This window comes from Piliocolobus tephrosceles, chromosome 20, assembly GCF_002776525.5.
Source record: "Piliocolobus tephrosceles isolate RC106 chromosome 20, ASM277652v3, whole genome shotgun sequence".
Taxonomy (NCBI): domain Eukaryota; kingdom Metazoa; phylum Chordata; class Mammalia; order Primates; family Cercopithecidae; genus Piliocolobus; species Piliocolobus tephrosceles.
Genome location: NC_045453.1, coordinates 41,967,273 through 41,991,291, shown reverse-complemented (window position 1 = coordinate 41,991,291; position 24,019 = coordinate 41,967,273). Strand labels below are relative to the sequence as shown.

The window sequence follows — 24,019 nt, the reverse complement described above, 5'->3', positions numbered from 1 at the left end:
TCTTTGTAGTAGCATAATTTATAATCCTTTGGGTATATACCCAGTAGTGGGATGGCTGGGTCATATGATACATCTAGTTCTAGATCCTTGAGGAATCGCCATACTGTTTTCCATAATGGTTGAACTAGTTTACAATCCCACCAACAGTGTAAAAGTGTTCCTATTTCTCTCTACCCCTATTCTTGCTCAACTTCTTGAACACCAGTAATTCTTAGACTTGTTTTTTTCAGGTAATTTTCTGTATCTTATAGACAGTCTTTGTTAGTTTTCCTTCTTTTTTCTTTTTTGTCCTCTGATTACGTATCTTCAAATAGCCTGTCTTTGAGCTCACTGATTCTTTCCTCTGCTTGATCCATTCTGCTCTTGAGGGCCTCCAGTGATTTTTTCAGTTTATTTGCTACATTTTCAGTAGCAAATGTGTTTGTCAGCTCCAAGATAGCTGCTTGATTTTTTAAATTGTTATTTCAATTATTTTGTTAAATTTATCTGATAAATTTATGAATTGCTTTTTTGTGATATCTTAAAGATCACTGAGTGGCCGGGTGCGGTGGCTCATGCCGGTAATCCCAGCACTTTGGGAGGCTGAGGCAGGTGGATCACGAGGTCAGGAGTTTGAGACCAGCCTGGCCAACATGGTGAAACTTCGTCCCTACTAAAGATACAAAAAATTGGCCAGGCATGGTGGTGCGTGCCTCTAATCCCAGCTACTCAGGTGGCTGAGGCAGGAGAATTGCTTGAACCTGGGAGGCAGAGTTTGCAGTGAGCTGAGATCACGCCAATGTACTCCAGCCTGGGCCACAGGGCGAGACTCTGTCTCAGAAAGAAAAAACAAAAAGATCACTGAGTTTCCTTAAAACTGCTATTTTGAATTCTTGGTCATAGAGCTCACATATTGCCATCTTATTAGGGTCAGTCACTGGCTTCTTGCTTTGTCAATTTGAGAGGACCATAGTTCCATGTTTTCTGATGTTTCTTGTGGTGTGTGTTTATGTCTTGCATTGAAGGACAGTTTAATTGAAGGACAATTGAAGTTATTTGTTCCATTCTCCCTCTGGCTTGTTTATTATTGGGATATTTGCTTACAGATTCTTTGTAATTTACCTGTTGATTTTGGTTTGTTTTTTTTTTTCCTCCCTGCTAGGTAGCTGCCTCCTTTTTGGCATTAGATGGCACTTTAAGCCCAGGTTTGCATCAATTCTAGTAAGCAGTCAGAGGGCCACCCATCCTGAATGGAGGAGGTCCCAAAGGGATATCCCAGTAGTATGGGAAGGCTAGCTAGGGGTTCATGCCCAGGGGAACATGGAATAAATCTGCAGTTTGGTGCTGCTGAACTGCCATGCTAATTTGGAGTCTCCTTTGAGTTACAGAGCAGAATTTCCATGGCTGAGGATGATAGTCCCACCTCCCCACTTTGTTTCTGGCTGTCCTTAGGGATGGATATTTCTGTCTTCAAGTACTCCTGATGCCTTCCATGAGTTGAGGCAGGAACAGATCTCCTGCCAGGGAACTCAAGATGGCAGGGAAGCTGATTGTCCACCTCAATATCACTGTTTGCTGTGTAGAAAACTGAGTTGAGGGAAATTTTCCACACACTTGTAGCTGGGCAAATTGGGGGAAAGTGTGTCGTAGATATAGAAGTCTGATTCTCTTACCATCTACTCAGTTTTTCCACTTCTCTGTGGCTCTGGGAACTGTCTCTTTCTCAGTTTTGAGTTCTGGGATATTGCTGGTGATAATCTGTGTCCTGTGTATTTGTTTTTGGTTTTCTGTGGATGAGGAGGAGGAATGAAGCCAGCTTGCTTCTACACTGCCATTTTGGAACCTGAAGTTTTTGTGGGAAGGTTTTTAATTGCAGTTTATAATTTAAATTGTTACATAACTATTTATTTGTTATATTTGGTAATTCATAGTTTTTATATGAATATATACATTTTCTTTACATTTTCAAATGCATTAGGATAAAGTTGAAGCCATTTTCATTTTTCTCTTATTCTGCTTTTAATGTTCAAAGTGGTAATGTTGCCTTTTTCAGTTTTCATGATATTGAGTATTTGTGTTCATTTTCTCTTCTTAAACAGTCTTACTGTCAATTTTATTAGTCTTTTCAAAAAATCAACTTTTGGCTTGTTTGATCCTTCTCTATAGTTTGTAACCAAGTTTATTTCAGTTCTTTTCCTTTATTAGTTCCCCTTTTGTATTCCTGGGCTTATTTGATGTTTGTTTTTTTATATCTTAAATGGACTCTTTAACTCATTGATTTTTCAGGTTTTCTTCTGTACTAATATAAGTAAACTATAAATATCCTTCTATTCTTGGTCTTAGCTGCAACCCACAAGTTTTGTTATGTAACTAATATATATATTATCAATATGTTTGAAATTTCATTTTATTTATTCTTAAATAACTTATGAGTTATTTAAAATGTTATTTATTATTCTTAAATAACTTACGAGTTATTTAAAATGTTATTTATTAACAAACACGTAGGAATGTTCTTGTTTTTTTCATTTTTAATTGTGGTACTCTTTCAACAAATTTTTAAGTGTTCAATGCAAAATTGTTAACTATAGGTCGATGTTGTACAGCAGTTCTCTAGAACTAACTCATCTTGTGTAAATGAAAGTTTATACCTATTTAATAGCAACTCCCCATTTTCCTCTCTCCTCAGTCTCCTGGCAACTACCATTCTACTCTCTGCTTCTATTAATTTCACTATTTTAGATACCTTATAAAAGTGGAATTATGTATTATTTGTTCTGTGCCTGGCTCATTTCACATAAGATAGTGTCCTCAAGTTTCATCCATATTGTTATATATTGCAGATTTTCCTTCCTTTTAAAAGCTAAATAGTAATAGTACATTGTATATATATGCCACATTTTCTTTATCCATCCAGGATATCCTTGTTTTTTGTTTTGTTTTGTTTTTTACTAGGCTTTAGTTTAATTGCATTGCAGTCAGAGAACCTACTCTGTGTGTTTTTAATTCTTCCAACTTTGTTAGGCATATGGTCCATTTTTGTAAAGATTCCTTGAGTCCATGAAAATAGTGTGGATCCCATAATTTTTACGTTCAGTGTTCTGTATAAATCAATCATGTTTGCTAATAATGTTGTCAAATATTTTATCCTTATTGATATTGTCACTTTTTTGAGCAATTCATGAGAGGTGTGTTAAAATCTCCTGCTTTGATTATGGATTTACTGTCTCCTACTCATAGGCTGTCATTTTTTTCATTATATATTTTGAGTCTATGTTATTTAATGCATAATTTTTAAATTATTATATCTTCCTTGAAATTTTTATCAATTATGAAGTTTCCTTCTTTAGTGATGTTTTTGTCTTGAAGTCTGCTTTTTCTGATTTTAATATGGCCACATCAGCTTTCTTTGATTTTCACTTACATGCCATATTTTTTTCTGTCTCTCTATTTTTACCCTTTCTATTTTCTTATATTTTAGATGTGTTGCCCATAAACAGCATTGAGTTTGGTTGGCTTTGTTTTTAATCTAGTGTCATAATTATTGTCTTTTAATTAAAGTATTTAGTCCATTTACGTTTAATGTTCTTATGGGTTTTTATCTACCATCTTACTTTCTACATGTCCTCTATATTCCTGTGTTTCATTTATGCTACTATTTATTGGTGTTTTATTCTTTCTTAGTATCACCAGTGATATGTTAATTTAATTGGTATTTTCAAAGAATCAGCTTCAGGATTTTGGTGATTCTATTACTTCTTGCAACTCCATCAATAATCCATTGCCACAGTAATGCTACTAACAAACAACTACAAAACTACAGTGGCATACCACAATTAGCATGTATTGTTCATGCATTTGGTGTCAGCTAGGCAGCTCTGCTGATCTTGGCTGAGTCTACTCACATGTCTTGGAGTATTTTGGCTGACAGCTGATCTAGTCAGGCCTTGGCTCTGTTCCATGTCCCTCTCATCCTTTAGGAGGCTATCTTGTGCAGGTTCTCATGGAGAGGGCAGAGGCACAAGAGAGCAAATGGGAACATATAAGACCTCAGAAGGCTTAGGCTTTCAACTAACATATGTCACTTGTCCAAGCAGGTTACGTGATTAAACCCAGAATCAGAGTGAGAGGGGACTACATGGGGCAAAGGGCCTAAAAACAGGGAATATAAAGAATCAGAGTCATCATTGCAATCCATGTTCACACACAAAAAGAAAAATGCTGAAGACTTTTGTCATGGCTTTCTTAAGGAGACACAAACTTCAGTGTAAGATTGGTCCCCTGATTTGTGATACAATGAGAATGGGGAAATGGTATCTGTTTTCCTGGAGGAGGCTAAGACCTCATCTCAAGTCTCACCTCAAGACAGTGATTTGGGAATTGTCAATATATTAAGTTCCAGTGTATTGTACTGGATGGCCTGGAGTGTATGCCACATCCCAAGTAGGAGGAGTTTCATTGAAAAATGTGAGAAAAGCCATTTGTCCTTCTTTCTTGCAACCTGCCTAATATCTTTCTTTGTATCACTGTGGACTTTATTATCAACCTCTTGCTGTTCATTCAGTCATTAAACAAATACTGAGTGCATCCCATATGCTAGACTTTAGGAACATAGTCTAGTACGTAGTGAGTCCAGTACCAGCTGATGACAAGATAAACATGCAAGACAAACAACTTTACAATAACATAATTGTCTTGAAGGATAGAAGGTTGTGGTGGGACCAGAGCAGAATTACACCTAAATCATCTTGAGAGCATCCACATAGACTTCATAGCCTCCACATAGACATCATAGACCTCAAAGCTTTTGAGTAAAACTTCAAAGCAAATTGGAGCTTTCTAGGTGAATAAGCAGAAAGATTTTCCTAGCAGTGATAACAAAGAGTGTAGAATAAGGAGATATTCAAGACCATGGCTTATTGCGGGAAAGTACAGGTTCAGTGTTGCTGGAGCATCAAGTGAGGAAGTGGCAGGAGACAAAGCAGGACAGGAGAACTGAGGCCAGGCAATCAAGGCCTTGCATGCCTTGCAAGAGAGTTTAGATTCTATTCTATTACATCGGTAATATGTGATGATGAACCATTGGAATATTTAATTAGAAAGCACTACATGGTCAGTTTCTAGTTCACAGGAAGACTTCACAAAGGCCACTATGGTGTCCAGGAAGGAGATGAGGAGGGATTGAACCAGAACAGTTGTGGAAAAGGGGACTACCAAGGATGATTTCAGAAACTGGGTAGATGGTGGAACCATTTTGTGAGATGAGATTAATAAGAGTGAATGGATTATTTGATGAAGATGCTGAGATGATGACAGTCATTTCTGATTTGGACAGGTGGAGAGTTTTACCTTCTTAGTAAGCATTTGGATAAATACCCTGCATTCAGTCAGCCACAGGTGCCTATTAAAGTAGAGAGAAAAATGGCCTCACTAAAGACACCCTTGTATAATCTCTGGAACCTGTAAATGTTACCTTTTTTTTTTTTGAAAGGTCTCTGTAGTTGCGATTAAGGATCTTGAGATGAGGAATTTATCCTGGATTATCTATGGGGCCCTAAATGCTATCACAGGCATCCTGTGATTAGGGAGAGACAGAGGGAGATTATAAAGACAGAAAAGGAAAAGGCAGTGTGATTATGGAATCACATTGGAATGGCATAACGAATCAAGGAATGCCAAAGTCAACAGAAACTGGACGAAACAAGGAACGGATTCTCCCCTAGAGCCTCTGGAGTGAGCATAGGCCTGCTGACACCTTGATTTCAGCCCAGGGCTACTGATTTCCAACTTCTTATCTCTAGAATTGTGAGAGAATAAATTGCTGTTGTTTTAAGCCACTAAGTGAGCGGTAATTTTTTACAGCAGCAACAAGAAACTAACACAATTATGAAGAAGACAAAAGGGAATGAGGCCAACCAAGGCACAAAAACATGTCAAGAAATAAGGACTTATTCACTCTTCAGAAAAAACTCCTTGAAAGAATTGTCTGCGCTCAATGTTAATTTTTTGCTTTTTATTTTTTGTGTATCCATTGTATGTTTTTAGATTTGAGGGTACCATGAGGCTTGAAAATAATATAACCCATTATTTTAAACTGATGACAACTTAACAGTGATTGCATAAACAAACAGCAACTAACAAGCAAAAATAAAACTAAAAATCTCTACACTTTGTCTCCTGGCTTTCTTGTTGTTTCTATTTATATCCTATTGTACTATGTCTTGAAACATTGTAGTTATTATTTTTGATCATCTTTTCATCTTTCTACTTAATATATGAGTAGTTTACATAACATAATTACAGTGTTGTAATAGTCTGTGCTTCTCTGTGTATTTGCTATTACCAATGAGTTTTGTACCTTCAGATGGTTTCTTATTGCTTATTAATGTCCTTTTCTCTCAGATTGAAGAACTTCCTTTAACATTTCTTGTAGAATTAGTCTGGTATTGATGAAATATCTTTTGTCTGGGAAAGTCTTTATTACTCTTTCATGTTTGAAGGATATTTTTGCCAGATATACTATTCTAGGGTAAGAGTTTTTTTTTCTTCAGCACTTTAAATATGTTATGCCACTCTTTCTTGGCCTGCAAGGTATCCACTGAAAAGTCTGCTGCCAGACGTATTGGAGCTGCTTTGTATATTACTTGTTTTTTTTCTCTTGATGCTTTTAGGGTCCGTTTTTTTACCCTTGACCTTGGGAGTTTGATTATTGAATGCCTTGAGGTAGTCATCTTTGGGTTAAATCTACTTGGTGTTTATACTTCTTAGACTGGAATATTGATATCTTTCTCTAGGTTTGGAACGTTCTCTGTTACTATCCCCTTGAATAAACTTGTATCCCTCTCTCTTTCTCCACCTTTTCTTTAAGGGTGATAACTCTTAGATTTGTCCCTTTGAGGCTATTTTTCTAGATCCTGTAAGCATGCTTCCTTCTTTTTTATTCTTTTTTCTTTTGTGTCCTCTGTATATTTTCAAATAGCCTTTTTTCAAGCCCACTAATTCTTTCTTTTGCTTGATCAATTCTGCAATTAAGAGACTCTGATACATTTTTCATTATGTCAGTTGCATTTTTCACCTCCAGAATTTCTGCATTATTTTTTAAATTATTTCAAATTATTTGTTAAATTTATTTGATAGGATTTGAATTCCTTCTCTGCGTTATCTAGAATTTCTTTGAGTTTTCCTCAAAACAGCTATTTTGAATTCTCCATCTGAGATTGGTCCTTGGTGCCTTATTTAGTTAGTTTGGCGAAGTTGTGTTTTCCTGAATGGGTTTAATGCAGGTGGGTGTTTATCAGTGTCTGGGCACTGAAGAGTTAGGTATTTATTGTAGTCTTTGCAATCTGGACTTGTTTGTACTTGTCCTTCTTGGGAAGGCTTTCCAGGTGTTCAAAGGAACTTGGATGTTGTGAACTAAGTTTTTGGTCACTGCATCTGTATCTGCATTAGGGGTGTACCCAGAGCCCAGTAACATTTTGGTTCTTGTAGAGGTACCACCTTGGTGGTCTTGGATAAGATCCAGAAGAATACTCTGGATTAACAGACAGAGACTCTCATTCTCTTCCTTTACTTTCTCTCAAACAAATGGAGTCTCTCTCTCTGTGTTGAGCCACCTGAAGCTGGGGGAGGGGTGACACAAAGCACGCTTGTGGCCACTACCACTGTGACTGCACAGGGTCAAACCTTAAGCCAGCACAGCACTGGGTCTTGCCCAAGGCCCACTGTAACCACTACCTGGCCACTGCCTACATTCTCTCAAGGTCTAGGGCTCTGCAATAAGCATGTGATGAAACCACCCAGGCCTATGTCCTTCCCTAAAGGGCAACAAGTTCCCTGGCCCTACGGAGGTCCAGAGATGCTGTCTGGGAGCCAGGGTCAGGAGTAGGAAACCTTAGAAATCTACCTGGTGTTCTATTCTACTTCAGCTGAGCTGACTCTGATAGCACTAGGCAAAGTACTTTCCACTCTTCCCTCCCCTTTTCCCATGCAAAGGAGTCTCTCCCCATGCCCACCACCACCACAGGCCACAGGGGTACGACCAGGGCACTGCTGATGTTCACTTAAGGCCCGGGCGCTCTTCTGTCAGCTTGTAGTGAATGCTTTCAGGCCTGGGACTCACCCTTCAGGGCAGTGGGCTCTTCCACTGGCCCATGGTAGGTCCAGAGATGCCATTCAAGAGCCAAAGCCTGGAATTAGGGACCCTAAGAGCCTGTTTGGTGCTCCTCCCCAGTGTGGCCAAACTGGCATCCAAGCTCAAGACAAAATCGCCTTTACTCTTTCCTCTGCTTTTCTCAAGCAGAAGTGGCCTCTCGTAGCCACTACAGCTGAGAATGCGCTGGTCATACCTGTGTCAGCACAGCTCTTAGTCTCACCAAAGGTCCATGGCGAGTACTACCTGGCTACTGCTGCTGATTATTCAGGGCCCGGGGGCTCTTTAGTCAGCACGTGATGAATCCTATTAGGACTGGGTCCTTCATGTCAAGGCAGCAGCTTCCCTTCCAGTCCAGGATGTGTCTAGAAATGTCATCCAGGAGCCAGGGCCTGGAATAGGGACCTTGTGACTCTGCCAGGTGCCCTATCCTACTGTGGCTGAGCTGGTATCCAAGTTACAAGACAAAGTGCTCTTCACTCCCCTCTCCTCTTTTCAAGCGGAAGGAAGGAGTTGGAGTCTCTTTTGGAGCTGCGAGCTACGGTGCCTGGGATTAGGGGTGGGGTAACGCAAACACTCTTTTAGCAAATCCAGCTGGTGTTTTACTAGGTTGCATGTCCCCTAAGTCTGGTAGCTCAGTCCCTGTGGCCTACACAGCCTTTCAAGTTTATTTAGGACCCCAGAGCACTTTTGCCTGTGGTGGCAAGGCTTGCCAGAACTCAGGTTCCAACTACCAGGATGGGTGATTCTTCTCTGGCTAGGGCAGATGCAAATGCTCTCTCTCGGGGTGCCAGCTGAGTTCTGCCTGGTGTTGACAGCACTGCAAAGTCCCGCAATCACTGCACTTTCCACTGCAAAGTCCCACAATCACCGCACTTTCCACTACAAAGTCCCACAATCACTGCACACTTTCTCTCCCCGAGTGTACAGATTTTCCACACCACATGGCTACTGCCGGGGGAATGGGGAAAAGTTAGTGCTGGCAATTCAAGACTGCCTTTCCTGCCCTCTTCAGTGCTTCTTTCAGTTATATGAAGCGAAAAACCAGATACTGCGATCGCTCCCCTGATTTTTGGTTCTTATGACAGTGCTTTGTTGTGTACGTTAACTGTTAAAAATTTTGTGTTCCTGCGGGGAGGATGATCAGTGGGAGCTTCTATTTGATCATTTTGCTTCACCTCCTCCAACACTATTTATTATACAGTTTGTTCTTTCCCCCCTAATTTGAAATGCCACTTTCATCATATATCAACATTTCATAACTGTCTGGGTCTATTTCTGGCTTTCATTCTGTTCTGTTCTTGCCCCAGTAAGTCTCTGTTCTAATAACTATGTCTTTGTAATGTCTTAATATTCAGTTGGAAATATGGCCCTCTTTTTGTTCATCTTTCTTAAATTTTTGTTTACTGTTTCTCCATATTTGCTCTTTTAGAATCAATTTATTTCATCACACAAAAATTAAGATTTTTGGTGATATTTAAAATAAATGTAAAAAGCACAAAATTATATTATTATTTATTCCTGAAGCCCTCAACATGTATTATTTTTTTACACTCTGTATGGATTATTCCTATTAGATAAAGAGCGGGGTAGATCCAGAGTCTTGTAGGACCTAAAGTCTGACCCATTCAGGAGCCATTTTTAAGGACAGTAATGCAAAATGATGAATGCAGCATTAGATGCTGTGCCTTGGAGGAGCCTGTGCTGGGAAGATGCCTGAACCTCTAGCTTTATTAGCTTCATGGTAAACCTGCTTCAGACAAGCAGTCTCACTTAGAAAGAAAGTCCTGACAAATTGTGCCTTTACTCCCACTAGAGTAAACCAATAGTTCATGACTTCTAAATTACATAGATGGTATAAGCCATAAAATAACAATTAAATCTGCAGCTTCAGTTGTATTTTTAGTCATGTGTTACATAATACCACTGCCTCAGCTTTCCCCAGGATAGCACCTCACATTTGAGGATCTCAAGGGACATTATGAACATTAACTAATTAAACCTCGTAAGACCCCAGAGACACTGGAGAGAGAAATCCAGCTTCACCTTGCCCAGTTCTGAAATGCAGTCACCTCTAGGGATGAACATGGCAGCTGCTTAATAATCAACTGCAACACCTCACAACAGTTTAGTCACGGCAATTAGTCTTTGTAGTTGGTAATTGTCTCACGAACATCAGACCATTGGCAGTTAAGTCACCAGGATTATTAGTTTACTGAAAATCTAATCCAGTCTTTCAGACTTTTTACTTTTTAATAATCTTTTCCTAATTATAAAAGAAGCATGTACAGTGAATGTCTACTTCTAGTTGCATTTTTTTGTAGTTCTTCAACCTTGAAATAAGAAAGAAATATATTTTTAATACATTGAAATAGGTAATTACTGATAATAAGTTTTTTTAATTCACAAGTTTGCTGCTGAGCAAAAGTAATCAATGATAGTAAAAGTTGGAAGAGCGGGTACCTTCGAGAGGAGTATTGACTGGATGGGGAAATGAGGCAAACTTCTGGGTGCTGGAAATGTTTTATATGTTCTTTTTTTTCCTTTTTTTTTTTGAGTTGGAGTCTTACTCTGTCATCTAGGCTGTAGTGCAGTAGCACAATCTTGACTCACTGCAACCTCCGCCTCCCAGGTTCAAGTGATTCTCCTGCCTCTCCCGAGTAGCTGGGATTACAGGTGTGCACCACCATGCCTGGCTACTTTTTTGTATTTTTAGTAGAGACAGGTTTTCATCATGTTGGTCAGGCTGAGCTTGAACTCCTGACCTCAGGTAATCTAACTGCCTTGGCCTCCTAAAGTGCTGGGATTACAGGTGTGAGCCACTGTGACCAGCCAGTTTTATGTATTTTTATAGGTGGTGGTTGTTCAAGAATAGACATATGTAGAAATTCCCTGAGCTGTACACTTTTCATATGTGTGTTAACCTCAACAACAAAGTTAATTAGCTAAAAAAGCCTGCTGCTCTTGTCATGATGAGAGCGCTAGAAACCCCAGATAGTCTTATTTGGAAAATTCTGCAGGGTGCAGGACATATCAGGAGCTAGAGATACGACAGTTTTCATTTTCCTCAAAGCATCTTTCTTCGGAAGAGGGATTCTAAGTGCTTTACCCTCTCTTCTCAGGACATTTTCTCTTCATGCCAAAAGAGCTGCTTTTTCATGCTGGGATGTGACTCTCTGTCTCATTGTGCCTTCAACATTATGTACCTCTCCAACTACGCCATTTACACTTCCCTGGGCATCTCATTTTTCTCTTAGAATTTCATTCACTTACCTATATCTTTGCCAGAAGTAGGCGTAACACATTAGCGACCCAGATATTTGGGGTTGAGAGGCATCTGCAGGGGCCATTGTCGTAGCTGGCACTAAGAGAACACCATGGGGGAGGAGGAAGCAGAGAGGATCCTGGCTGCTCTGGCCCTGCAGTGTCTTATGTCATGCTTGAAAACAAGAAGGCAGAGCAGCATGCCATACTCGCGGTGGCAGCAGCAGTCTCTGGAGCCTTCAGCGGGCCCAGGGTCCCTTCTGCATCTATGGCAGCGCTTCTGGTGAGGGGCAGCTATGAGCAGGGCATCCTAGGGCTGCTCTGAGCTGAGGCCCAAAGGCTGAGAGCAGATGTCATGGCTGAGAACCCCCAGCAGGGCAGACACTGGGTGAGGCACAAAAGAGAGGACATCCTCCAATGATGTCTTCTCCCAGGTCACCCTCTTTAGGCACGGAGACATTTCAAAAGAGAAGAAAGGAGGGGAGGAGGAGGGAGAAAGACCTTTTTAGACAAAATGGGAAATTTTTTTCTTCTGTAATTTTTAGTAAAGGTTAAATACATGAAACCTAAGCTACCCTGATTATTGACTTTCCAGAACTTACTGAAACACCAATGCTCAGCTCCAGTTTTTCTTGAAAATAATTTCTACTACAAAATAGAAAAGTGAGCATTGTGACTGCTGGCACAGCATGAGTTCACAGTCTTTCCAAGTAGAGAAAGCAGCCCTTGTGCTAAACCTTGGCATTCAGGTAACACTGATGTGACTCACTGTGGCCTTTTCCACCTTCTGCCTGCAGATCATTTCAAAGCCCACCATCGAGGAAGCTGATAACCCATTGTTTGTAAACTTCAAAAGGGGCTGCTATCAAAGGATCCCATTGCCCAGGGCCTGGCAGAGGTTGAGGGCCTCCTGCGGCCCAGGCCTGGGCCAGGTCCATTGCCCATCTTCCCATCTCCACAACTCCCCTAGGCCGCATCATGTGGATAAGGGCACAGAGAGGAGGAGGGAGGGAGGAACTAGCCCAGGATCCCTCCTCAGTGTCAAAATCCGGGTGGGCTGCAGAGACCTGCTCTTCCTACCTCAAGGTACTGCTCTCTAGAATAAAATTCTTCAGATCCTTTGTAGCTTAAAAACATGTGACCATGCTGTCTCATTTCCGGTGGTTCTGCAGATATTTATCATCTATTTTCTGTCATTATTCTATCCCTTCTCTCAAAGATGCTGAGCTCAGGAGTAGCAGCCAGGATTCCCAAAAAATAGTCGAGGAGTCGCAGGAACCTGTCTTTCCGGATACCATGGAAAACATCCAGGTGAGAGAGACCATCCTTCCATGCCTAGGGTAGGGGGATGGGCCTGAGGGCTACTTGTGACATCAGGGGCATCTCTGGGGCTGGGGTCACTACCGAGAAGTTCTAATGCCTGATGCAGAAAAGGTCTCACTAGCAGTAAGCACACCGTGAGCTGGGGGAAACAGAGGCCTCTGTGTTTGTAACGGACATATCAAAGCCTCACTGGTATGCTCCAAAATGCAGGTCAGAGCAGAATGTCAGCCTTTCCCTACCTTGCTCCCTGACTTCAGGAGGCTGAGCCAGATAAAACTGCTCATTTAAACTCACTGGGAAATACAGGCTTTCTGAAGAGACTGACACACTATCTGCATACTCAAATGGGACAGCATTTTCCTTCCTTCCCTGACTGGGCCCAGCAGACACAGAAACACCTGCCTCATCTCCCAGAAAAGTCTCCTCCCAGCAAAGAGGGAACTCAGGGAGACCTGAATCTTTTAAAGAAGATTATATGCATGGATTAGATTGATGGAAATGAAGCTGATGAATTAGTTTTGTTGTTGTTGTTGTTGTTGTTTTAAAGTGCAGCTTTCTTCTTTTTATGCTAAGGTGCAGTAACAGAGACTGGATTTATTCTCCTGCCTAAAATAACCAAAATGTGGCTAAAATATAGGAAACACTGTTCATCGCTGTAACAAAGGCCAGTGATGCCTGGGAGATGGGAGACAATCCAAGCGAATCCTGTGGCTGCCCCAGCTGACTGCCTTGACAGAGCTTCTAGGATATAACGCAGGGCAGGAGGAGCCAGAAGACTTCCCAAGTCTTTAAGTCCATGCAGACTAGAGCGACTAAAGTCTGAAGGATGGAGTACTAGAAAGGACAGAGTGCGCAGAGAGAGACATCAATGATCAGCAGAAGATCAATCAGGCAGTCAGCTGAGTGTTGATCACACCAGGCATGTGAGGAAACTCCTTAAGGCCAGGCTGAGAAAAGAACCTCTGAAAAGGATGAGGATTAATAGGAAAAGAACCTCTGAAAAGGATGAGGATTAATAGTGCCCGTGCCTGTACAAAGTTAGGAATAGTGCCTGTTCTCGCCAGTCAGACTGCAAAAGCTTATAACTTGCAAGAGAGTGCACAAAAGAGGCTTGTGGAGAATAATTAGTTCTAGAGAGGGCACAGCCCCAGTCCTGCCTAACAAATCTTTAGAGCAAGAACTGAAAAAATCAAAGTAACTTCACTGAGTTCTAGAACAAAGTACAAGACTATCTATAGGAATACAAAATTCCTCAGCACCCACCAAGATAAAATTCACAATGTGTGGAATCCAATAAAGAATTACCAGCACTCAAAAAACTGGTAGTATATTATGCAAAAGGTGGAGATAAATCAATCAGTTGAAACCTATACACATATGAAAACATGTTAGAATTAAGGGACAAAAACATTGAAACAGTTATTATAGCTGTATGTTCCAAAGGTTAAGGAGAGACATAAAAGATACGAAAATGCTCCAAATCAAACTTCTAGAGATTAAAAACTATAATAAATAAGATGAAAAGTACACTGGAAAGGCTAACTCCAGGTTAAGCATTGCAGTTGAAAGATTAGTGAACTTGAAACAAATATAAATGGGATTTTTAAAAAAGATACGTATCAGTGAGTTTTGGGACAACTACAAAGACCTGATATATGTGTAACAGAAGTCCACATGAAGAGAGAGACACTAGGACAGAAAAAACATATTCAAAGAAATAATGACTGAAAAATTGTAAATTTGATGAAAACAATATACTCACAGATACAAAAAGCTCAGGAAACACAAGAACATAAAGAAAACTGTACCAAAGCCAGTGGAAAACCAGTGATAAAGAGAAAATCTTAAAAGCAGCCAGGAGTAGGTTTGGGGGAAAGTCAAGTTAGGAACAGAGGAACAAAGACATGAATAACAGCAGATTTCTTATTGGAAATAATACAAGCAGAGAGATAGTAGGATCACATCTTAAAGAAATAGAAGAAAATAAACTCCACCCTAGAATTTTATACCCAGTAAATGTCTTTCATTCAAAATAAAATGTTTGCCCTACACAGAAAAGGTGGAAAGATGCATCACCAGCAGACCCACATTATGAGAAATGTTAAAGAAAGCCCTTTAGGCAAAAGGAAAATTATATCAGATGGAAATTTGGCTCTGCACAAACAGTTGAAGAGCACTGGAAATGGTAACAAAGTGAAAAAAGGTATATGATTTTATCCTTAATATTTATATCTTTTTAAAAGATAGTGACTTCACAAACAAAAATAGTGTGGGGTTTATAACATATGTAAAAATAAAATGTATGACAAGAATAGCACAAAGACCTTGAGAGGAGACCCGAAGGGGAAAAGTATACTATTTTAGGGTTCTTATATTAAACATAAAGTGCTATGATATCACCTAATGACGGTCTGTGATAAGTTAAAGATATACCACTAATGTTACAAATCAGATTCAAGGAGTTATATCTAATAAGCCTATAGTTGAGATTAAATATCATCATAAAAATACAAAATTAGACCAAAAGAAGACAAAAAGGAAAAAGGGAGCAAAGACTAGATGGGACAGATAACAAGATGACAGACTTAAACTTAAGTATGCAATAATTACATTAAATGTAAATGTTCTAAATGTCCCGATTAAAGAGCATATATATATAAAGCAGATATAGGTGGATAAAATGCAAAATTCAGTTGTATGTAGACTATAAAAATGCAATTTAAATATAAAGATACAATAGACTAAATTTAAAGAATGGAAAAGGATACACCATGCCAACACTAATCAAAAGTTAGCTGGAATGGCTTTACTAATTTCAGACAAAGTAGATTCCAGAACAGAGAATACTATAAGAGATTACAAAGGCCAAGAGAATGTAACAATCTTAAATACTTATGCACCCAATAACAGTGCTTCAAAACATAAGAAGCAAAAAGTTGTAGAACTGCAAAGATAAATCAATAAAAATTATAGTTAGAGATTTCAATATGCTTCCCTCAGTAACTGATAGAATAAGTAGACAGAAAATCAGTAAGGATAAAGAAGATTTTAATGACAGTATTGACCATCCTTGCCCCACCTCCTGGCCTGGATAGCTGAAGTGCAGCACTATGGCCCTCAGCATCCCATCAAATGTGACACACTGTGAACAACGTGGAGCTTGTGGGCTGCAGCCATGGTGACTGAGGGAAGTGCCGTCTGGATGCTGCATATGGAACAACTGTGTTCTCAGTATGTCAGTTCACAGATAGACATGAATGAATAATAACAGAAAATGGTATGGAACAGTGAGCATCAATGTCAAGATGATGCTGAGTAACACCCTACAACTGGATGAACTCATGAGTGAAGAGTATGAGAAATATGTAAAATCCATTGAAGAGTGAGAATAGGACCTCTCAATAAACTAGAATGAAACAACCTAATTCAGCATAGTTGTCTTAAATTAGTAATAGATAGAAATGACATGAAATAACAACTTTTGGCATTACCAGTGGATAAAGAAACTACTCCCAACACTGCTGCTAGAAGAAAATAGGCTTTTTCTAAAGATTTCAGACAAACACAATATGCATCTTTTTCACAATACTCTGTGCTTTTTAGACTAGACTCTAGTTATAATATTTAGAATTCGTGAAGTTTTCTGTGGTGAATTAGCTATAAAAATTATGTATTTCAAGGATAACATTGTATCTTCAGCTTTATGTAATATTGTAACTTGCTTACATCCATTCGTGGATTTGAGTCGAAATACTTAATGATCTTTGCATTGAAAATAATTTGGGGCCAGGCACGGTGGCTCAAGCCTGTAATCCCAGCACTTTGGGAGGCCGAGACGGGCGGATCACGAGGTCAGGAGATCGAGACCATCCTGGCTAACACGGTGAAACCCCGTCTCTACTAAAAAATACAAAAAACTAGCCGGGCGAGGTGGCGGGCGCCTGTAGTCCCAGCTACTCGGGAGGCTGAGGCAGGAGAATGGCATAAACCTGGGAGGCGGAGCTTGCAGTGAGCTGAGATCCGGCCACTGCACTCCAGCGTGGGCGACAGAGCGAGACTCCGTCTCAAAAAAAAAAAAAGAGAGAAAATAATTTGGGAGTGGAAAAAGATTTTGTTAAAACTGGCAAGCCACATGTAGAAGAATGAAGCTGGATCCTCATCTCTCACCTTATACAAAGATCAACTCAGGATGGATCAAAGACTTAAATCTAAGAGGTGAAGCCATAAAAATTCTAAAAGATAACATTGGAAAAAACTCTACTAGACATTGGCTTAGACAAAGACCAAGAACCCAAAAGCAAATGCAACAAAAACAAAGATAAATAAATGGGACCTGATTAAACTAAAAAGCTTCTGCACAGTGGAAGAAACAACCAGCAGAGTAAACAGACAGCCCACAGAGTGGGAGAAAATATTTGCAAACTGTATCCCGCAAAGAACTAGTATCCAGAATCTACAAGGAACTCAAATGAATCAGCAAGAAAAAAAACAAATAATCCCATCAAAAAGTAGGCAAAGGACATGAATAGAGGATCCCCAAAAGAAGATTTACAAACAGCCAACAAACATATGAAAAGATGCTCAACACCACTAATTATCAGGGAAATGCAAATCAAAACCACAATGGAATATCACCTTACTCCTACAAGAATGGCTATCATTTAAAAATTTAAAAACAACAGATGTTGGCTTGGATGTGGTAAAAAGGGAAGAGTTTTTCACTGCTGGTGGGAACGTAAACTAGTACAAGCACTATCGAAAACAGTATGAAGATTCCTTAAAGAATTAAAAGTAGAACTACCGTTTAATCTAGCAGTCTCACTACTGGGTGTCTACAGAATGGAAAAGAAGTCACTATATGAAAAAAACACTTGCACAAGCATGTTTATAACAGCACAAATCACAATTGCAAAAATATGGAACCAGACTAAATGCCCATCAACAGAGAGTCTTTTATCTACACATTGGGTATAGTATACACCGTTTGGATGATGGGTGCACCAAAATCTCAGAAATCACTAAGAAACTTTTCCATGCAACCAAACACCAACTGTTCTCCCAAAAGTATTGAAATAAAAAAATTTAAAAATTAGTAAACTTAGTCAATATACAAAAAGGATAATTATGACTGAGTAGGTTTTATTCTAGGAATGCAAGTTTGGTTTAACATAAGAAAATCGGTGTAATTCACCATTTTAACAAACTAAAAAAACCCCATATGTTTATCTCATAAATGTATAAAAGACATTTGAAAATCTAACATTAATTCCTCATAAAGACTCTTAGCACTCTTTCAATTTGATAAAGGTTATTTTTGAAAAACTTAGAGCAAACATCACACGTAATGGTGAAGGACTAATTCTTTTACCCTTAAAGTCAGGAACAAGTTAAGAATGTCTGCTCTCACCACTTCTAATCAAAATTGTACTGGAGATTTGAACCAGTGCAGAAAGGTAGGAAAAGAAATGAAAGGCATCCAGATTAAAAAGGAATAATTAAAACTATCTTTTACTCACAGACAACATGACTACCTATGAAAAAAATCTGATGGAATCTACAAAACAGCTACTAGAACTAATATATACAAAATTAATATGGAAAATTTAGTTGTATCTCTGTATAATAGCAATGAACAATCAGATTGAAATACCATCTAAAACAGTACAAATATTAAATCTGACAAAAGATATTCAAGACTTCTGTGGTGAAAACTACAAAACATTTCTGAGAGAAATTAAAGAAGACCTAAATACGTGGAGAGATATTCTACGTTCGTGGGATATTGAATCTTTAAATCAGTTCTTCCCAAATTCAGCAAAATCCCAATCAATCACATTTTTAGCAGGAATTTTTATAAAAGTTTAATTAATTGATTCCAAAATTTATGTGAAAATGGAGATAACCTAAAACAGCCAGAGCAACTTTGAAAAATAATGAAGCTATAGGATAACACTAACTGATCTCAAGATTAATTATTATAAGATTCTTTTTTTTCTCTCCATTGCCCAGACTGGAGTGCAGTGGCATGATCTCAGCTCACTGCAACCTCCGCCTCCCAGGTTCAAGTGATGCTCATGCCTCAGCCTTCCGAGTAGCTGGGATTACAGGTGTAAACCACCACGCCTAGATTTTTTGTGTGTATTTTTAGTAGAGATGGGGTTTTGCTATGTTGGCCAGGTTGATCTTGAACTTTCAGCCTCAAGTGATCTGCCCACCTTGGTCTCCCAAAGTACTGGGATTACATGTGTGAGCCATTATGCTTGGCCTAATTATTATAAGGTTATTGTAATGAAGATAGTGTAATATTGGTGCTAAGGTCAACAGTAGGTTAATGGAATAGAATAAAAAAAACTCAGAAATAGACTCAATGTATATAGACAACTGATTTTTGACAAAGGCACATGGCAATGTAGTGGAGAAAGAATAGTCTTTTCTTTCTAAAACAATTGAATATCCATGTACAAACTTTTAAAAAAACTCAATCCATACCTCATACCATATACAAAAATTAGCTGCAAATGAATCATAGACTTGAATGCAGAATTCAAACTAATATAACCTCTAGAGAAAACATAACATACGAGAAAACCTTTGTGACTTTGGGTTAGGTAAGATTTCTTAGAAACCACATCAAAAGCACAATACATAAAAGAACAAATTGACTAATTAGGTGTCATCAAAATTTAAAACCTTTTCTTTTTGAAAAATACTGTTAAGAGAATGAAAAGACAAGCCACAGATTGGGAGAAAATATTTGCAAATTACATATCTGACAGAGGACTTGTTTCTACAACATATTTTTAAAAACTCTCAAAACAGGATAATACAAAATAAAAAAACTAATTAAAAATGGGTAAAAGATGTGAAGTTTCCAAAAGAAGACATCACATGAAATGACACTCAACCTCATTAGTCATTAGAAAAATGCAAATTAAAACCACAATCAAATACAACTACACATCTATTAGAATGACCAAAACTAGAAAGATTAAACATTCCAAGTGTTGGTGAGGATGTAGAGGCAGTATGGTGCATCCACACCATGGGTACTACTCAGGGACAAAGAGGACTAAAACACTGATGTGTGTAACAGCATGGATGAATTTCAAAGTAAATATGCTGAGTGAAAGAAGCCAGATCAAGAGTAAATGCTATTTGATTTCAGTAATATAAAATTACAGAAAGTACAAACTACTCTATAATGACAAAAATCATATCAATGTTTGCCTGTGGTTGGCAGAGTAGAAAGGGTAGGAGTGAGAGGCATGTAGGCACATGGAAGCTTGGGGGTTGATGTGTCATGTTCATTATCTTGATCATGGTGATATTTTTATGGGTGTATACGTAAATCAAAGCTTTTCAAAAAGTACACTTCAACTGTATGTAGCTTATTGTATGTCAGTTCTGTTAGGTTGGCACAAATTACTTTTGGTGCACAAATAGTTGCAGTTTTTGCCATTACTTTAATGCAATTACTTTTGGTACAATTACTTTTGCACCATCATAATACCTCAATACAGTAGTTTTTTTTTAGAAAAAATTTAGTGCACTTTTCAAGTTAAACAGAAGAATATGAATAATGGAGTAATAACTAACATCTCCAGAGAATCAGGAGGCGCCTGCACTATGCTAAGCCTCTGTTTCTCTATCTGTTTGTCTTTATTTTATCCTCATAACACCCTTATGAAATAGATGCTCTTCTCATCCCCTTTTCACAGAGGAGGAAACTGAGGCTACATAATTTTCCCAATGCCACAAGGCCAGTAAGCTGTAGAGCCAGGGTCTGAACCCCGGCAGCTTGCTCCAGAGCTTGGACTCTAAACCACTGCAGGTGTTGATTAATTTTCATGTCTTGCTGTCATCATTTGCAGGAAAATATTGCCAAAGAAGCTGCATCCGAGGAAGCTTTAACAGCAGTCCAAAGTGGAAATGTTAGTGAACCAGAGGTACGGTTTGAGGAGGGCCTTTGCGTGCCCCCTGGCCACCCCATGGGTTTTACACCCTTCCTGACCTCCCTGCCTGTCGCCACCAGTTCACACCTCCCACCTCCTTTAGGATGTGCTGCACCAAGCCTCACCTCCTTACCTCGTCCCCTGCTGTGATTAATCTTTTCTTCTGTATTCTCTGCACGGCCTGTACTGTAAGCTGCCATTTCTACATAAATTATTTGCAAAAATTTTAGTAAATACAGCTCATCTCTCCTTCCCATTGCCCAAAAAGAAAACATTTTGGAGAGGGAAGACGTTTATAAGGGTTTTCTCTGTATCATATGCACATATATACACTCATGTCTGTATCTGGGTGTGTTATTAATGTATGTCATTCACATGCATCTCGGGATTTGGGAAGTCCTCTCTCCTGTTACAAATTCAGGCCAAGGAGTGTAGCATCTTCCACCAGTGCAGTGGCCATCCCTGGGGAGTTCCTCATCCTTTCTTGGTTTCCCTTCATCCCACCCCTGCCTTTGCAGGTGGTCCCGTGACCACTTCATTGGAGTGTCCCTTGTTCCCTGCCAGAAGCCTGGCGGTTCCGGAAGAGATTGGCAGGGTCCTGTGAACCCTGCTCAGGATCTCGAACTTTTCCTAAGGAGCAGAGGAGGGTGTTGTAGGCCTTTGAGTGGGAGATTGGTACAATAAGGCATTTTCTTTTTTTTTGAGACGGAGTCTCGCTCTGTCACCCAGGCTGGGGTGTAGTGGCCGGATCTCAGCTCACTGCAAGCTTTGCCTCCCGGGGTTATGCCATTCTCCTGCCTCAGCCTCCTGAGTAGCTGGGACTACAGGCGCCCACCACCACGCCTGGCTAATTTTTTGTATTTTTAGTAGAGACGGGGTTTCACCGTGTTAGCCAGGATGGTCTCGATCTCCTGACCTCATGATCTGCCTGTCTCGGCCTCCCAAAGTGCTGGGATTACAGGCTTGAGCCACCGCGCCCGGCCCAATAAGGCATTTTCATTCCCTGATGATGAGCACAGTCCTGGAATTTCAGTAGTTTCCCGAGAGCCTCTTGGTGATGGATGGACTGACTCAGGAATAGAAGCCTAGAGCACCCTTGAAAAGGGAATGGAACATGGGGCTTAGTCATATCCATAGAGGCACTGGGACAGATTCACTGAACACTAAGCCCAGACACTGAAGTTCTGCCAGAGGGCCAGGTTCTCCAGCCCCGCTCCTCTCCAGATTCTGACCAGTAAAGGAGTCTACCCAGAAGTCAGCTAGGGATTGAAGTACCCCTTTCTCATGGCTAACACTGAACCAGAAAAGAAAGCTTGGATCGATAACACAAATGGGCTTCGCATTTCTCCTTACTGAATTAAATGCCCCCATGTGGTTGTAGGCAGGCCTCACCCGTGGGGCAGGGTCTCCCCACTCCCGGCTAATTACATGGAAGGGAGGAGAAAACACGCACCCTGGGAGCAGGATGTGCTGCCAGAAAGAGACAGCACAATGCAGGCACAGGGTCCAGTTTTTGAATCTCACGTTAGCATGTGCTGTTGGAGCCCCACCCACATCCTCTAGCACTTACTCTTCCTGAGCACCGTGTGAGGACAAGGAATGCAAGTACCTGGTCTTCCTTCCATGCTGTGTTTGCAGCAGGGCAGGCTGTTTGGGGAAGCAGCCATCAGCCAGTGACTGAAGGGATTGGAGAATCAATACGCCAGCTCCTTCACCTCTTAGATGGGACCACTCTGCACTGTGTTCTCTAGGCTCCCAGAGATCCAGGTGGAATCGGTTCACCGTAGTCACCCACATCTTGAAGCACCCCATGCTGGCAGCCTCCCCTTCCTCACGTCGCACGCCACTCCTCTTACAGAATGTCCTGGCTTTGCTCCCCAAGTAAACTACTGACTCTCAGACTCTTAGTTCAGGGTGTGTTTCTGGGGCAACCCGCACTGGGAGACTCACTGACCAGTCGGTCACTCCCTGTGCCCTAGGGAGGAAAGTCGGGGTGTAGAAGAGGACAGCAGTTTTCTCTCTAATATTCCTAAGAGGGTAGCCGTTCCCTTATGAACCCAAGCAAGGATGTGGATGGAGGGACAGGATGGCTGCCCCCACCACTGCATCAAACATGTTGGAACCCCAGAAGACACCTGAGTCAACAAGGTGGATTGATCTCCTATTTTTATCTCCTCTCCCTACCGGAGAAAACCACTGAAATGACAGTGAAGGAATAAAAAGGGCACAAATCCACAAAGATGAGATGGAGAGGAGATATTGGAAGATAAGCACTTTAAAAATATTGAGAATAAAAAAATCAATGGAGGAGTTTACACTGGCTTAGCACAGCTGAGGAAGGTGAAACTCAAGCATCTTTATGAGGAGAGACTGGTGAAAAGTGTGTGAATTCTGCACAAGGCTGAAGACTGGGGGTTTGCAGAAGGCGGGGTGAGGAACTGGGCTGAAAAACTAGGTAGTCTGATGTGGAGTGACTGGAACACTGGATCCCTGCAGACTCCAGTTAGGTTGTCAGCCACACCCCAAGTGAGAGGATAAAATGGCTGTTCTCTAGAGAAATTGAACAGAGGTTGCTGCTAATTCAGATTTAGCCTGTGCTGCATGGGCATGGGCGTTGTAACGGTGAAGGATAGAGAACAGACAGGTAAGTGGAATTCTCCATTTCGAACAGAGGAATCCACAGCCCCTCCTCCAGCCACACCCTCTCGATGCCAGGAGCCAGGCCTTGTATTAGTTTCTATTGCTGCTGTAACACTTTACCCCAAACTTTGTGGCTTATAACAACACAAATTTATTATTGTGCAGTTCTGGAGGTTAGAATTCCAAAATGGGTTTGAGTGTGCTGAGCTTCAGGTGTAGATAGGGGCGTGTTCCTTCTGGAGACTCTGGGGGAGAATCTGTTCCCTTGCCTTTGCCAGCTTCTAGAAGCCACTTGCATTCCATGCCCTGTGGCCCCTTCCTCCATCTTCAGAGCTGGCAGCGCAGCATCTTCGTCCCTCTGACTCGGACCTGCTGCCTCCCTCTTAGCAGATCCCGGCGGTTCCACTGGGCCCCACCCGGATCATCCAGGAGCATCTCCTCATCTCAGAACCCTTCATGTGATGATATCTGCATAATCCCTGTGCCCTGAAAGATAACATATTTACAGGTTGCAGGGACTAGGGCCTGTAACATCTTTGGGGGCCACTGTTCCAGCTACCACAGTTCCCTGTGCAGGATATTGGAGAACTTAAGTCCCCCCAAAACTGACAGGCCCAAAGAAAATGCCTTCAGATAATGTCACTGAAGGTGGCCACCCAATAATAATGCCATATCTCTGCCTGATCACCCCATGAAGTGCCCCAGTTAGCCA

General features: G+C 40.5%; 1 protein-coding gene across 2 annotated transcripts in view; it reads left to right on the top strand.

The window, feature by feature from the left end:
- CFAP61 (cilia and flagella associated protein 61) overlaps positions 1-24,019 on the top strand; it is a 295,737-nt gene that overhangs the window by 78,694 nt on the left and 193,024 nt on the right. For both annotated transcript variants that reach the window (XM_023217758.2, XM_023217759.1), the window contains 2 exons: positions 12,612-12,703; positions 20,587-20,661. In XM_023217758.2, the coding sequence (XP_023073526.1) occupies positions 12,612-12,703; positions 20,587-20,661 (167 nt within the window). The remainder of the gene's footprint in view (positions 1-12,611; positions 12,704-20,586; positions 20,662-24,019) is intronic.